Raw genomic sequence first — 16,113 nt, forward strand, 5'->3', positions numbered from 1 at the left:
TGGTCTGTGCTCTCCCAGGCGTGTGTGCAGTTGGGAAGCCGATGTGCCTGCTGTTCGAGTACATGGCCTATGGGGATCTGAACGAGTACCTGCGTGACCGCTCGCCCCGCAACCTCTGCAGCCTGGCACAGGGCAGTCTGGACACAAGGCTTCGCCTCCCGAACCCCCTGGCGCTGTGCTGCACCAGCCAGCTCTGCATTGCCAAGCAGGTTGCTGCTGGTATGGCATACCTCTCCGAGCGCAAGTTTGTCCACCGGGATTTGGCCACCAGGAACTGCCTGGTGGGGGAGAACATGGTGGTCAAAATTGCTGATTTTGGTCTCTCGCGGAACATGTATTCAGCTGACTATTACAAGGCGAATGAGAACGATGCCATCCCCATCCGCTGGATGCCCCCTGAGTCCATTTTCTACAACCGCTACACCACAGAGTCTGATGTGTGGGCCTACGGAGTGGTGCTGTGGGAGATCTTCTCCTATGGCATGCAGCCCTACTATGGGATGGCTCATGAGGAGGTCATCTACTATGTGAGGGATGGGAATGTCCTCTCCTGCCCAGACAACTGTCCCCTGGAGCTCTACAACCTGATGCGTCTCTGCTGGAGCAAGCTGCCTGCTGACCGGCCAGGCTTTGCCAGCATCCACCGCATCTTGGAGCGCATGTACGAGAGGGCTGTGGCCAACATGTCTGTCTGAGGGATGCATTTCCTTCCTTGTCTCCTGTGTCCACCTATGCAGACTGGCTTGGATCAGCCCATGAGCTCCTGAGCGATAGTGGCTTCACACAATGTCCCACCCAGGGAGGAGAAGCAGCTTGTTCCACTACCAAGCAAGAAATACAGACTGTACCCCCCTCCTTGAGTGGGTCTGTACCTCCCAAACAACAGGGCTGACCTTTAGCCACCAACACAGGACTCCTCAGGCTGGTGAGAGTGCTGGTCATGTTGACTCAGTATTTATATTTAGCATTTCCAGGAGCACAGAGTTGCCCAGGAAAGGCAAACCAATGTTTCTTCCTAACCACTGCTTCTTCCCTTCCTAACAGATCCCATCATGCCCTTCTGCATATACACTCTTGGCTTTTACCTCAGATTCCCCGTTCTCTTATGTTTTCAAGTATTATTTAAAAAAAAAAAAAAGATTGCAGAGTTCAATCTTCTTTTGGGGATATTGTTTATTATTTTATTTTTGCATACTGTTTACTGTTTTGTTTTTGCATATTCAGCCCTTTTTGGAGGAAAAGGATGTTTCTGAAGCCATAGGCCACTTTTGTCTTCCTTTTAACTTCCACTCTCTCTCATTACAATAACACTGACAGAGTCAAAAAAGGAGCCTGCTGGACCACTGGCAGCCATTTTCATCTTATGTTACAGAGACAGGCAAACTACTGTCAAGTATGATGCTTCCCGTTTTCTGGTGTGAGAAATCCAGAGTCATGTTCACTTGGTGTTTGTTAAAGTCCCATCTAAAACTTTCCTTAAGCATTGCATCACATCTCTCCTGCCTTCCCCTGAAGCAACAAAGCCATTTGGTGCTACAGGAGAAATTAATCCCAAAGGCCTGGTGCTGCACCTTGTAGGAATCCAAGGTGTATTTATTTGCCACTGTATGTTCCTCACCATGCCAAAAGCAAGAAGAAATGCATCCTCTCTTTGCAGAAGTGTGGGAGGTGGAATTAATTGTTTATTTACTTTTCCTTTACAATCTTTGCCTCCTGTTTCTGGCTTTCCTTTCCTGACAGACTCTCCTAAGTCCCACTACAGTATTTGCTGGCCACCTCTCCTTGTGCTGCAGTTTAGAGACAGTAAGGAAGGTGGATGTCTGCCACCAGTGTCCTTCAGAGACAACCTGTCAGTTAGGAGAAGGAGGAGAAAGTGGGTGCAGACAAGAAGAACTGCAAACTGTCCATCTGCAGGGTGAAGACTGCCTTTATTACACATAGCCTGCAGCCCATATCCAAAAACCAAATGTTTCTCTGCTAAAAGTTCTCTAAATTATAATGGATACTTCAATGCCAGAGAAAATTTTATTCCTCTGGTGGCAGGTGTAACCTTTTAGCTCCTTGTGGAGTGATGAGCAGTTGTCCCAGAGCCTCATTGCTGATACAAAATATAGCCTGAGGCAGAGATGTGCATTATGACTGAAAAGCAGGAGTGCAAGTGAATGAGTGTTTAGCGTGGCTTCTGTAACCAGGACACACTGCTTTAGCTTACCCAGAAAGCAGCAGCAAGCAGAGAGCAGCTATCTATGGCTTCTGAAAGTTAAGCTTGAAAATATTGGTGAGCCATTTCAAAGAGAAGAACTAGAAAGACCATACTTTACTCTGGTGCTCTCCTGCTGGTTTGGGTTTTTATTTTGTTGGTTTTGCTGGGTTTTTTTCATATAACCATAGTTTTTGGCCACAACTGCATAATTTAATGTTTTCAGGCCATTGGTGTCACTTTCACTTGGAGCAAAAAGCTTGCAATTACCAAAAAGAGTTGCATGAAAAGAGGTTTGGGCTGCTACATACTGAAGTGCTAAAATGGCATCTGCACAGTGAGCAAAAAATGGCCAATGCTGTCTTACCAATTTAGCAGTCCTACCATCGTGCTGCAGTAAACACAACAGTTTACTGAAGTTTGGATGCTGAAGAAAAATACCCTCAAAAATCCCAAACCCCTCAATTTCAATAAAAATTATACTGGAGTTCCTTATACAGCTCCTGTTATTTAATTCTGACCACCTTGCAGTGTGCATTGTTAAATTTCTGTTAGGTTGTATCAGCTCCCTCTCTGTCTTCCCTGTTCTGAGGAGGCAGAAATGAGGAGGCAGGCCTTTAAGGATGGGGAGTGCTGCTGAAATAAGCCCAAATACACAGCCCAGGACTTGCATCATCTCTCTAAGTGAGGATGCACACTGAAGATTCTTGCACTGGTCAAGGTATCAGGCATTTTGTCACGCTATTTAGAGGGCAGAGTCAGAAGCTGTGTGTGGGTAGTGGTGTGAGTCCAGGTACCTAGTCCCTCCTCTGAAGCTGGAAAGATTCTTACACTAAGCAAAGTGCACAGTAACAGGTGCAAAACCTGCACCATATGCTAAACGTAAATAAACACACCCATTTAAAGTCTGGAGGACGGTCTGCCTTTCTGCCTGGTAGGATCCCAGTGACACCCCAGTTCCTACTCCTATTCCCCCAGGAAAATGATTTTAAAACCATAATCACAGTTTTCTTGTTAGTTGCCTGTAATGTCACATGCTTGGAATTTTTACTCACTTTCTTTGTGAAAGAAGGACTCCCATATACTTGGAAGTGTAGCCCTTTTCTTCTAAGTTTCCTAGTCCAAATGTTTCTCTCAGTGGCCCCATATTTAGGATAACAGTGGAAAATTTGATACTCCTTGTCCAGCATTCCAGCCTTTGCATTATAAGTACATACTGAAGGGTGAGGTAGTCAATGTCTGCAGGTCAGGAGTGAAAAAGCTTCCTTTCTTGCAGGAGGAAAGAGATAATTTCAAGACTCAGAGAAGCTCTCAGCAACATGCTCTCCAGGGATGGTAATCCATCCTGAGTACCAATCCAGCAGGAGACCTTAGCACCTAAATGGTGCTGTCCTTTGAGGATTAAATTGTAGCAGGACTTCTGCTGTCTTAGTGCGCAGCTGGGTTTTACTGCTTCCTTCTGCTGTATGCTTTTCAGCTTGCTAGGAACTGGGTGTTAACTGCTTTCATGACATGCCTTCTCTCACAGATTTTTCTTCTCCTCCTTATGTTTAAGATTTTGCTGTCTTCATTCTATGTTATACAGTGTGCTATGCCGGATCCTCCTAGACTTTCTGTACAATTATTTTGAATGGGAGTAAACAAAGGAATTATGAGAGAGTAGAAGAGAAAGAAAAGTTTATTACTTAAAAAAATTGCTTGGAAGCAAAAATATTTTGCTTCTCTAGTTTGGACTTATAATTCACGTGGACACAGAGGTTGAATCAAAACCGAACATTTTTGTGTTCATTTTAGAGCACTTGTGTGCTGCAAGGCAGAGCACTTTTCTACATTTAGTTCTGTCCATACTGGCCCCAAAAATATGAAATGCTTAATGTCACCCTTGTGTAGGGACCATACTAATATATGAATTTAAAATGAACCTTTTTGGTACTTTGGTTCCTATTCCCACTGATAGCAGATGGAACCAGCAATCTGTGGTACTGGATGAGAACCCCAATAAGAAGATTTGCAGCACATTTGATGTACTCATTCCTTTTGCAAGTCTGCTGCTTAGAGCACTGGCAGCATGTATACATCTTTATCCTGGGTGACATACTGTGAAACCTGACCAACCAAACAGCACAGAAATCCTCTCATGTTCCTGTGCCTTTAGGTGACAATTACACTTAAAATGCATTTTTATAAGCATAAATTCCATAATATATTGGGCACTGTTTGCAACATGATCAAATTTGGTTCAGAGGAACTTCCTCTCAAACACTTGGTGGGCTAAATGTTACTGTCTCATCTCATTTATCCAAGGGAATATACTAATTATTCTGTGATTTTTTTGTTATACCTTCATGAAAGATGGCTTTGAAAGACATCCCTAGCAGAGATGTACACTTCTCATTATCTCAACCTGTGTAACTCATGTGTGCAATATTTTATAAAATAAAGTGATATTGAGAAGGATAATACTAATTCTGTTCTCTCTGTTCTCTTCCTTCTCCTGTGTGGTTTTCGGGTTTCTTGTTTTTATTTTTGTTTGTTTGTTTGTTTCATTTTGGTTTTGGGTGTTTTTGCTTGTTTTTGTGGTTATTTTTCTGGAAATGGCTGTATTTCATATCTTTGTTACAGCTTTATACAGTGGTTATAACAGTGGTTATACTGCAGGCAATTGCAGTAATAAGTCAATGTGTGCTCAAAGGCATGTTGTTTTGGTGGGTTAAATTTGGTGCTGTAGGAACACATTAAGAAACTTTACATTATGATAACATATTAAGGACTGGACAAGGGAAAAGAGAATGTTTTTGCAACAGTGTGGATTGGTGTTCCTTGACCACTATCCCAAGGTGTAAGATGCCTCACACAGATGGGAATGACATCTGTCCGCCTCCCAATATCTGCTGGTATTTGTGCCTGCATTCTGGTCTCACACCTAGATGTGTGGAATTAAAGTGTGTTATAAAATCAATAGGGAATTGAGTTTGCTGTCTGTAGAATACAGTTGAGCAAAGTTTCATGCTGATGGGTTTACCTAAAAGGCTGTAACTCCTTTTTTTCTGCATTTGATCCTTGAAGATGAATGCACTCAGTAAGTCTGTGCAAATTTTAACTATTTCAAAATTAATTGCAAATCTTTAACAATCATAAATGGGGATTCAAACAAAACTTTCTGACTACAATTAGTCAGAGAAACCAGGAAGTCCTTCCTTCCTTCCTTCCTTCCTTCCTTCCTTCCTTCCTTCCTTCCTTCCTTCCTTCCTTCCTTCCTTCCTTCCTTCCTTCCTTCCTTCCTTCCTTCCTTCCTTCCTTCCTTCCTTCCTTCCTTCCTTCCTTCCTTCCTTCCTTCCTTCCTTCCTTCCTTCCTTCCTTCCTCCCTCCCTCCCTCCCTCCCTCCCTCCCTTTGCGGCCCCCCTTTCCCTCCCACACAATCTAAATTTTTCTGCAAACTTTAGGGAAAGAAGTGTTTTGCAAATATTGCCCTTGCTGAGAAAGTTATTAATGAATTAGGAAATGAGGTTTTTTTTTTTTTCATCCTCTCAATCAGATTGAATCATATTAAAGGGTTGACTGTTACATGCCAAGTTTTTCAAGGCACAAGAAGAAATGGTGCACTCATCTCCCACCACAAAATGAACAGACTTTTGAATCTGTAGAGAAACATTCTTCTAGCCTGGCTAAAAAGGTGACCATAGCACAGAACCTGTTGTCTTCAGCAGTAGAGTCTCTGCCAGGCTCCCCTCCTTCCAACACCCTTATGAGATCACCTGAACCAGACATCACAGTGGGATTCCACAGTCCCTGGAGTGAGCCTGAGAATTTTGGGTAATTCAGCCATTCTGCATGAAACAATGAGAGCAACCTGTGGCTGGGAAAAAGCAGTAACATGTAATAGATGATTTAATTTTCCTTGGCTGTTATATGTGATTTTGTAAATGCATAACCTTGTGCTTGTGTATGTGTGTATGGGAAGAGGGTAAGGAAGCTTGCTTTGTGGGAAGGGTGAAAGAGGTTTCACTCAGCCCTCTATGTAAAGTCCTTGTTTCCATTCATTGTAAAACTTTGCATTCTTCAGCTGAACATGACATATCACTTCCTCAAAGGAAACTTGAGCTCCTAAGAGGCCTTTGCTAAGTTTTTGTCATTGCAGTGATGTGGGAGTTGCTGCCCCTCTGCTGCTGGTGTGGAGCCCTGAAGTAACATGAAACAGCTTTTCATATTTCATAAAGAATTTAGAGGCTTTCAGCTGTGTTCAAATGCAGGACTAGGATAATTTTATTATTAAAAAGAAAATTAAAAAAAACCCTATAAATTTACCTATTCCAACAAAACCACAGAGCCTGTCGTAATAATGAAATGGATGTTTTACAAGTTACTCAACCTTGGGAGAAAAATTATGTATTCATTAATTGACAGATCTTTAGAAACTCACCTTTCTATACAGTCTTGCTGTGCATAGCCAGGAGCATTCCCTGGAGGCTTCTGTCCATACTTAGTGGTACAGTGGCCAGTTGTAACTGTAGAATGGGGAACATACGAGAAGTTTGAAGCTGTCCTTAAAACCAGAACTAGAAACTTTCTTCAGTGCTGGAGTGGTAGCCCTTAGCAAAGGTCATACTTTATACCACTGACATATTCATGTGATAACACAGCATCTTATGATATCCCACAAATTTAGTATTGAATAAATAAGAGTTTCATCAGGAACTATTAGACAGACGTTTTTATGATACATTTGGACCAAAAAGCAATCAATTAATTAATGATATTTGTTAAAGAAATATTTTTCATCTGTCTTCTGGGATGCTTTAAATCTTGTACCATTTATAGGTCAGTGTGCTTACTTTGACTGTGAGATAACCACACCACACATTTCTACTGGGCATGAGTGAACACGTTGAAGCACTTGTATATTTATCTGCCCTCCCCCATGGCTCTCATATAAAAGAGATGTTACACTTTGGGAGTTTATATAGGCTAGTTAACTTTTATGTAAACAAAAAACTTGATGGAAGAGGGGATCTGTGCAGAAATGAGGAGTGCCAGATGAATGAATGGGGGTTATTCACCCTCTGGACGTTGAGATCATGCTGTGCTAAATTTGACTTCTTATTTGAAGCAGTACTAGCTTCAAAGCAGCAACACTGAAGAACAGGAGGGCTTTGGCTATTGTGAAGATGGGGAACTTCCCGTGGCTAGCTGTGAACAGATGGGATAATGTGGGATCACTATATGGAAAGTGTAGCAAGGATCAGGGCATTCCTCAGCTGAGGAGCACACCATTTTCCCAAGGGGTACAATACCAGGTATAATCAGCCCCATGCCAGATTCACTCGGATTTGGTTGAGATTTATTTGCAGAGTTTTTGATATTTTTTCTTCAGCTCCGGAACACAATGAGACCTCTTGATGCTTATGCTCCAAGACCCTGAATTCTCCACACCTTGAGTTCTTCTCAAGGCAAGCAGCCGGACAGCCCTACTCCCTTTCTCTTCCTCCCTGCAATGCACTTTCATCTGATCACAGGGTCCAGGTAGGTGCCTGTTTGTGGACCAGGGCAGCATCAGCAAACAAGAACGTTTCCACAGTTCTTACAGTGGTGTAGCTACCCTATCCCTATCCCAGATGGGTACCTGATGTGCAATACAGGTGCAAGACTTTATGGGACTGGGAAGCTCCATTTTGTTTGGAAAGAGCTCGTGGAGAGGACTGTACAAAATGTTCAGACCAAAACTTCCAGCAATGAAAAGCCACCCGGGTTTGGGTGTCATTACTTGCCCTGATGATGTGTGCCAGGAGGATCTGCATGCCGCTAGGCTGCTGAACAGTGACATTTCATGAGAAACTACTCTGATTTATGGCTCAGTGTCAGTAGCACATTGCAGTCCAGCAGCCGTGGACTGGCAGGGGAATGGACAAGACGACTTGGTACTGGTATGCCTTACATGTGAGATCTTCAAGTCAACAGCAAAGCATTTTAATGATCTGTCCTCTCATTAATTTCAGACGTGAAAAACCGTGACTGTTTGGGAGCCAGGTGACACCTGTCTAGCCAAAACAATAATTTTTTTGGCTAATATATTTTACTGTGTACCACACCACATACAGCCACAACACTAGAATACTTATACATTGTACTGAACGGGATTGCTGTCTCTTTTGCTAATGATATGCACTATTGCCCCAAGTCAACAGGGAAGAAGAGTATTTTATTTAGCTTGCATGAGATAAATCCTGTCAATGAGAGGGACACTCTGCCTATTTGGAAACATACCCTGACTCAGCAAGACTTGCACAAATATTTTTCTTGGACAGCTACCATGCACTCAAGTAGCTGCTACTACACATTTGCCCTTTTATGCCAATCTAGACAAAGGATTATCTGTTAGCAAGAAGTTTTTAAAAATAACTTGAGATAAAATGTTACATTAAATTCTTACATATCAAATAAAAGTATCTCTGTCTACAATATAGAAAATATGCACAGTTCATCCTGTTCGAACTCTGAGATCCTCTTTACCTTCACTGGCAATTCTAACTTTACTCAGAAATTAGTGGGGCTGATAATTATTCAGTGCTTCTGCCAACACTGAAATGAAGGGGCTTCCAGTGAACTTCAAACAAGGATGCAAGAAATCACACACAGGGCACAATTATGTGCACATATATGCTCATATTATATGCTTATATTATATGCTCATATGCACATGAGGCTACAGATGCCAAAGTATGAACACATTTAAAGAAAAAGGAAACATAACAGATTACACTAATTCGTATGGGAGAGGTCTGTGAATTCACGTTACATTTGATGATTTCAATGCTTTACACTGCTGTTTTCTAGAGCACTTTTAACGAACAAAGAGAAAAAATCATTTTATGGATGTAAGTATGACTTAAACTGGTGCTTCTTCTGGCAACAGTTGGAGCCATGTTACCAAATATCTGTCCTTTTGATACTTGGTTTATGGCTCTTACTCTAAGATTCCTTTGTAGAAGGCCATGGGCTATAAAATCTGGGCTCAGATCACACCTATCTCTTGTCTGAAGGATAATTCTTTGGTCTGGCCTTGGCATTAGCATGTAACTGGATTAAAATAATGTAAACTTTCTGTTTTCTTTTACTGTGTTTTTGGTTATCTTAGATAATGCTTGTAACACCTTCTGAACCAAAACCTGAGCGTCTTTCAATGGACAATTGCACCTGCAGGGCTAAAAGAATCAGGACAAACTCTCAGTGTAACTCAAAGTATTGCTACCTACTGACTGTGTCAATGACTTTTGACCATGTTTGTAGCTGACAGAGATGAACAGTATCAATCACTGAAGAGAAATAACTGAGAGGCATAAGGAAAAATAGACCAGATGATACGGAGTAAGAAGCCAAGCTCATCTGCAGAGGAAGCTTCTAGAGACTGAAGCCTCTACAGCTGCACACAGTACCAACACTTTAGTTGGGAGCTGTAACCCTGTCATCCCACTGTGGCAGCTGGGATTACACAGAGGCATTTTACAAGTTTAAATCATGAACACCTGTGTTTGGAGCCCTTGTCTCTGAACAAGCCATAGGGAAATGTGTGCTAACAGGTGAATGCACACTCCACTGGATTCTGAAGTCCATCTCTGTCCCTGAGGCAATGCCTGCACTGAACTGATTTGGTCACACACATCACAGGATCACATAATAGTCCTCCTGCAGATTTGGCAATGCCATAACTTGTAAAACACCAACACAATATTGGCAGCAGTACTTCTTAGCAAGTGCTCCTTCTGTCTAGTCACCAGCAGCCCTCAGTCCCCACCTTTAAATGATTGCAGCCAAATGTATTTCTTTCAGTTCCAAACCCTGAAACCATTGACCTAAGCAGCTGGCTGCCTTGTGTCTCCTGGGGCAGTATTTTTCCAAAGAAACGTGTGATTCATCTGCAGATGGCTCCCTGAATCAGCAAGCAGCTCCACCCACAGCCAAGAGAACTCACAATCCCAGTGCTTGCTGCCCCAGCAAGGATGTGAACCCCAGGGCTGGCATGGACTTCTCTGCATGTTCAGAAACTTCTTGCTGTTTGTTTCAGGCTCAATGCTTGGCTGGGTGGCTGGAAGGAGAAAGACTTGAAGGACACACTGCTCACCATGATGGGAATCTGTGTTGCAGAGACACTGTGATAGTGCAGGACAACATCCACAAAGCATCCCAGGATGGGTGTGACTACTTTTGGGATGGCTTTTCTGTCCTTCTGAGGAACACAATTTGTGCTAAACAGTCAGCAGCAAGGGTGTTGATGCTGTTACCAAGTAACAGACATGGTGGGATACAGGAGGGATCATTTCCCGATCTGCTCCATTTCCTGGGCAGGAAAAGTGGGGCAGAAGTATGGGACTCATCCTTCACCCTCCCCTGCATTGTTAGTGCTGCCTGATGGCACTTGAAGTTGAACTTCACGTGATTTTGGCACTAGCAAGAGAAATTGGCTTGCTCCGAACATGCTTGAAAATGCCAGCCTCACTGTTGACAGCAAAGTTTTTTTAATATCAACTGTTATGCAAGGCAAAGATTTATAACACCTATGCTGCTGTAAATAAGGACAGTTTTGATCACATAACACAGTTTTTTGAGTTGCTGCAAGTTTGTGCTGGAGTTATGTAAGAATGACCTCTACTTGAACTCCCTTGGCAGTTTCCCACAAGCAATTAGAGAACTTCTGGTGACAAATTTATGATTGGATCCAAACAATTTGGCAAATTCCAGATACTGAAACTTCTGGTAAGCTGAGACTCCAAACAGCCTCATGCTGCCCCAGGCACATCTTCCAGATGTACAGTTTTGGTAGCAGAAAGACAAGGAAAATTTCCTCTCTCCCTCTTTTCTCTTCCCCCTTTCTTCAGAGGTACTTTTGTAAAAAGAGCCTTCTGGTAGCCCCTGCCTGGCTGAATTAATAGCTTACAGCAAGCTCTGGGAAGTGCCCTTCCTATGAGGTTTTCTTTTTCAAAATTAAATGCATGTTTCAATAAGGGAAAAATGTGGTCATTTGCGACCCACAGCAGTACAAATTCATGCTGTGAGTCTCCCAAGCCAAAATGACAGGAGGGCATTGGGAGTCCCTGACTCCTAATGCCTGCAACACAGCTTGTTTTATGCCTCTTTGTTTTCCCCCCTCGATCAGTACAGCAGGAGGGAAAACACAGAGACATAAATCACCTTCCTAGGTTCCATAGCTGTCACCCAAACCTCCAGTGTTGGTAAGGACAATGCTGTAACTTGTGGCTCCAATCAGGCAAACCATCAGCCCGAGGACTTAACTGAAGGCCAGTCCAAGAGCAACCAGTGGTATAATACCAGCCCCATGGGAGACCTAGCTGACAACAGATGCTGGGGCCATTGAGATCATGGCATTGTCAAGGTTGGAAAAAACTCTAAGGCCATTGAGTTCCACTTACTTTACCCCTAGTTTTACTGACGTTCCCAAACAAGCAAACGGGTGACCTTAGAACCATGGTGAGCTGTTCAGCAATGTTCAGTGAAGCATGCTTTTGCCTAGAAATCATTTTCCTAAGTCTGTCCAAACAAAGGCATCAAATGTACACCAACAGTAGCATAATGGAAATTTTGTGAGACCTACCATATCTAACTCATTATTTGAGGCTCATGCAAAATGAGATAATCTGCCTGTTGGTGAGCAAGGAGAGACTCTCTGCTCCTGTTGTGAATGTATTGAGATCAAGATAATAATTAATCTCTATTGTGTGTTTTGTATGAGCTTCTGAGAGGTGCCATGAAGTCAATAGGTGAGAATACTTTAGCAAGCTTGCCCTAAGGGTGTGTGCAGTTTATCCCTTTCTGAGCACGAAAGTTCAGTATTTGACAGTATTTGCCTATAAACATCTGCTGGGAATGAAAAACTTATTGCTAAACAGGATAGTTCTCTGAAACAGACTCAGCCATGTTCTTCACCCTGCTTTGGGCAAAATACAGACAAAAATACGTTATGTATCTTTACAACTGTTACATTTGTCATAATAGGGTCTGATCCAGTTTTCATTCAAGGAAATTGAACAATTCCCATCGACCTTACTCAGGAGATGGCTACACTTCACAGCCAACTGTAGTTAAGTTAAAGACAAATCTGAACAATCTGAAATCAATAAGGAGTGCTGCAATAGCTGCTTTTCCCTGGTATTTGCATTCCTGGGGTTCAAGATGATAAATGTACCTGACTCTTTCTTTGAGAATTCATTTTACAAAAAAACCAGGCCCTTAGAAAACCCTTTCATGGGCTCCTTTTTCCAGCAATAAACAAACTTTTTCCAGAGAGATACTGCATAAATTAGTTAAACTGAAATTGTGCTAAAAGAGTATTTGGGAAACTGAGGCAGAGGTGAAGATATCAATTCCTTTCTTTCATTCTAACAAATATCACTTTAGCTGCTGTTCCCTGGCTTTCTCTGACAAAGCAGTGACAAATTTCTACAGTTGTCCTGGGGCACAAAGCATTAATGTACAAATGTAATACTGCTGCGGAGTTGTAAATGGTACCTTACTGGGTACCTTTGTGCTGTCTCTGTTTCAGTGTTAGTTGTACATAAGGAAGAGAAGAGCTGGAGGAATCAACTCAGTGATTGCCCCAAATATTCACAGTCCTGACTAATGGACACCTTCTCCCCCATCCTCTTTTCTGACCCTGAGAAAAGAAGCCAATAACTCATGTGATGGTTCAAGTCAGGCTGCTTTACTCTTCCTGCTTTTCAATAAAACAGCAAATTGAGGACAAGACAAGACTCAGTAGCACTGAGGTTTGTAAAGGCTAAGACATGAGTAGTGACTAGTTCTGGGCTGCCTAAAAAGCTGCAGGTTGCGTCTTCATCAAATAGAAACACAGAAAGTTAGAAACTCATGGATGAAAAAAAAAAGCTTAAATAAAAATCACTTGTGGTCTTTTATCTAAACAGAATTGAGAAATTTCTGGAAGAAGTAAGTTTCTCCGTCCAAAAGAAAAACCACAAGAGGGGCTATAATGCTGAGTTCCATGGCTTGTGCAGTGGTATGAGGGGTCACACAAGAGCGAGCTATACAGGTATAAAGAGTAAAGGGCTGGGAATGTGATCACAGATTTGTAGAGTTCAGGAGGTGTGTGTCTATATTTTAGGGGATGCTGGACTACCAAAATATGATGCACACTCAAATCACACCTACAGAATATGCTGCCACAACAGAGAAAACAGCACAGAATATTTTTTAAGGAGGAGAATGAAAACAGAAAATCTGTGGACTCCCTTGTAGGAAGGGAGGAACTTGCAGAGAGACCTTGAGAAATTAGATGGCTGGGCAATCATCAGCTGTATGAAGTTCAACAAGGGACAGTGTCATATTCTGCACCTGGGATGGGGTAACCCTGGATTTACAGACAGAACAAGGTAACAAGAGGCTGGAAAACAGTGTTCTAGAAAGGGACCTGAGGGTCCTGGTTGAAGCTGAACATGAGCCAGCAGTGCCCAGCAGCCAGGAAGATCACCCCTGTCCTGGGGTGCATCAGGCACAGCATCACAGCTGGGCAAGGGAGGGGATTGTCCTGATCTGCTCTGCTCTGCTCTGCTCTGGGACAGCCTCAGCTCCAGTGCTGGGGGCAGGTCTGGGTGCCACAACACAAAAAAGACATTGAGCTGTTAGAGAGTGTCCAAAGAAGGGCCATGAGGATGGTGAAGGGTTTGGAGGGGAAGCCGTGTGAGGAGTGGCTGAGGTCACTTGGTCTGTTCAGGCTGGAGGAGACTGAGGACAGACCTCACTGCAGTTACAGCTTCCATGTGAGGGGAACAGGAGGGGCAGGCACTGATCTCTGCTCTGGGGTGACAGTGACAGGACCTGAGGGAATGGCCTGTCAGGGAAGATTTAGGTTGGGTATTAGAAAACAATTCTTTCCCCAGAGGGTGGTTGGGCACTGGAACAGGGTCCCAGGGAAATGGTCACACTGGCGTTTGGACAATGCACTTGTGTACACTGTGTCACTCTTGGGGATGGTACTGTGAAGGGCCAGGAGCTGTACTTGATGATCCTTGTGAGTCCCTTCCAAATTAGTATTCTGTGAAAAGCAAAAGTGATGAGGAAGAGCTGGCTGAAGGTCATTTATAGCTCATTCAGTTCAGTTCTCCTTGCACACCCAGTGAAGGAGTTAAAACTGACTCTTGGCTAGCTGATATCAGCTCCAGGATGGGAACAGAAAAGGTTTCCAGCTTTTGTTTCAAGCTTTGTTTCTGGACCACAGTTCTCTTTGCCTGCACATTTCGAGTGTCTTTTTGTGTGCTCTCAAACTTGTGGCAAGGTCTGCCAACTCAAGCAGTCTCAGGCCACACACATCATCTATGGACTCTTAGAAACAACAGCCGTTGCGGGGCAGGGAATTAGCTCATAAATATTTACAAGGCTGTCATTAACAGAACTATTAGAAAAACAGCTCTGGTCAGAATAGGGGAGATAGGGCTTCAGCATGCCTGACTAATCTAGTCTGGTAGCTGCCCAGCAAAATCATTTTTCGGCATAAGTAAAGCAGTTTTCCTACCCCTGCCTCACAAACAAAGTAGGAGTGTGCATTGCAGGATGGCTGCAAAATCCAGTACTGCTCAAAACATGACCCTCAAGGTTGTATTTTTTAATCCATTAGTTAAATATGTATATTTTTTAGAGAGACTAAATAACTTCTCCCCATAATCTTACACGTTGTTGGAAACCAAACCTCCATACATCAACTTGATTGTGACATAGAGTCGCAGTTCACAGAGTCCTGGCCCCACTCAGGCCAGTGCCAAGAGGAGAGAGCTAAACATCATTCCAGTGTCCTGACTCACTGACCTGCTTCGTAATGTGAAGACACAGTCATGTTTAAGGTCTCCTGCAGGGATACATGCTGCTCTCACCCTTCTCTTAGTAGTGGGGTCCAGGGATGTACCAGCAAGGTGGTGCTGCCTGTGGATGAGTGCTTGGTCCTAATCCCCCTTGGAGCTCCTGCAGCCAGATCACATCTGCAGGCACTTAATTAAACCTGTGAAAATTATGCTGTCATTTGCCAAAACAGAAATTCACTGCTGCAAACTGGGACCCATCTTTGTCTGAAGGAACCAATTGGCACTCTTGGAAGACAGGGCCTTGGAAAATGTAATGTCTTCCTAAAAATTTAAAAAGCTATTTTTTTTAAGAGGTCAGGGATTTTTTAGTAATAGTATAGTGTTGATAAATAGGAAGCTGTTGGTGTTTGGGTGTTCTTTTGGTTAGTTTTCTTCTCTTTTAAATGGACCCTGGTAAAAGATCTTAAGGCTTAGCAAAATGTTTTGAACACCACCATGGGATAGAAAGGAAAATATGAGCCACAGTGGATAGGTGTGAGACTGTAGCATATGAGTAAATGAGAGGGTTGATATAATGATCAGTTTTTTCCCAGATCCAAGTCACATGAGCCACAAACAGAACCCAAATGGTCTGGGAGTATGGGCTAAACTGGCCTGCAGCAAGCTTAGCAACAGATATTGAAAGAAACTTGGAGATGCTAGTTTGGTGAGAAGTCCACATCTTTGTCAGACAAAGAAAAGCCTGAAGCCTGTGTATAATGCACAGAGCTAAATTATAGTGTTCCATTTCCAGTTATTTCTCTTCTGCTTCATCCTTTTGGCCCAGTATGTGGCACTGGCTTAGGTCTTGTTCTAACTGGCATATTTTGGGGCAATGCTCCCAGTATTTCCCTGGAGCACAGAAGGCTATAATTATTTAGCAATGGTATTTGCCAATTAAGTGCTCCCACTGAGACTCTCCAAACCATTAGCTACGTGCTTGGTCTCCCTTTCCTTCTGCCTCCCTCTACAGATGGATGTGTTGAGAACTGGAGGCACAAAAGGTAAAGGTCACAGGTTGAGATAAGAACCATTTACTGGAAACAGCAGCAAGAC

The 16,113-nt window shown here is 43.0% G+C and overlaps 1 protein-coding gene across 2 annotated transcripts in view; it reads left to right on the forward strand.

Annotated features, from left to right (window-relative positions):
- The window catches only part of MUSK (muscle associated receptor tyrosine kinase), a 54,188-nt gene extending 53,493 nt beyond the window's left edge, over window positions 1-695 (forward strand). For both annotated transcript variants that reach the window (XM_062513381.1, XM_062513382.1), the window contains one exon: window positions 19-695. In XM_062513381.1, coding sequence (XP_062369365.1) covers window positions 19-695 — 677 coding nt within the window. The remainder of the gene's footprint in view (window positions 1-18) is intronic.
- Window positions 696-16,113: the final 15,418 nt, after the last annotated feature.

The sequence above is a fragment of the Cinclus cinclus genome, chromosome Z (genome assembly GCF_963662255.1).
Source record: "Cinclus cinclus chromosome Z, bCinCin1.1, whole genome shotgun sequence".
NCBI lineage: Eukaryota > Metazoa > Chordata > Aves > Passeriformes > Cinclidae > Cinclus > Cinclus cinclus.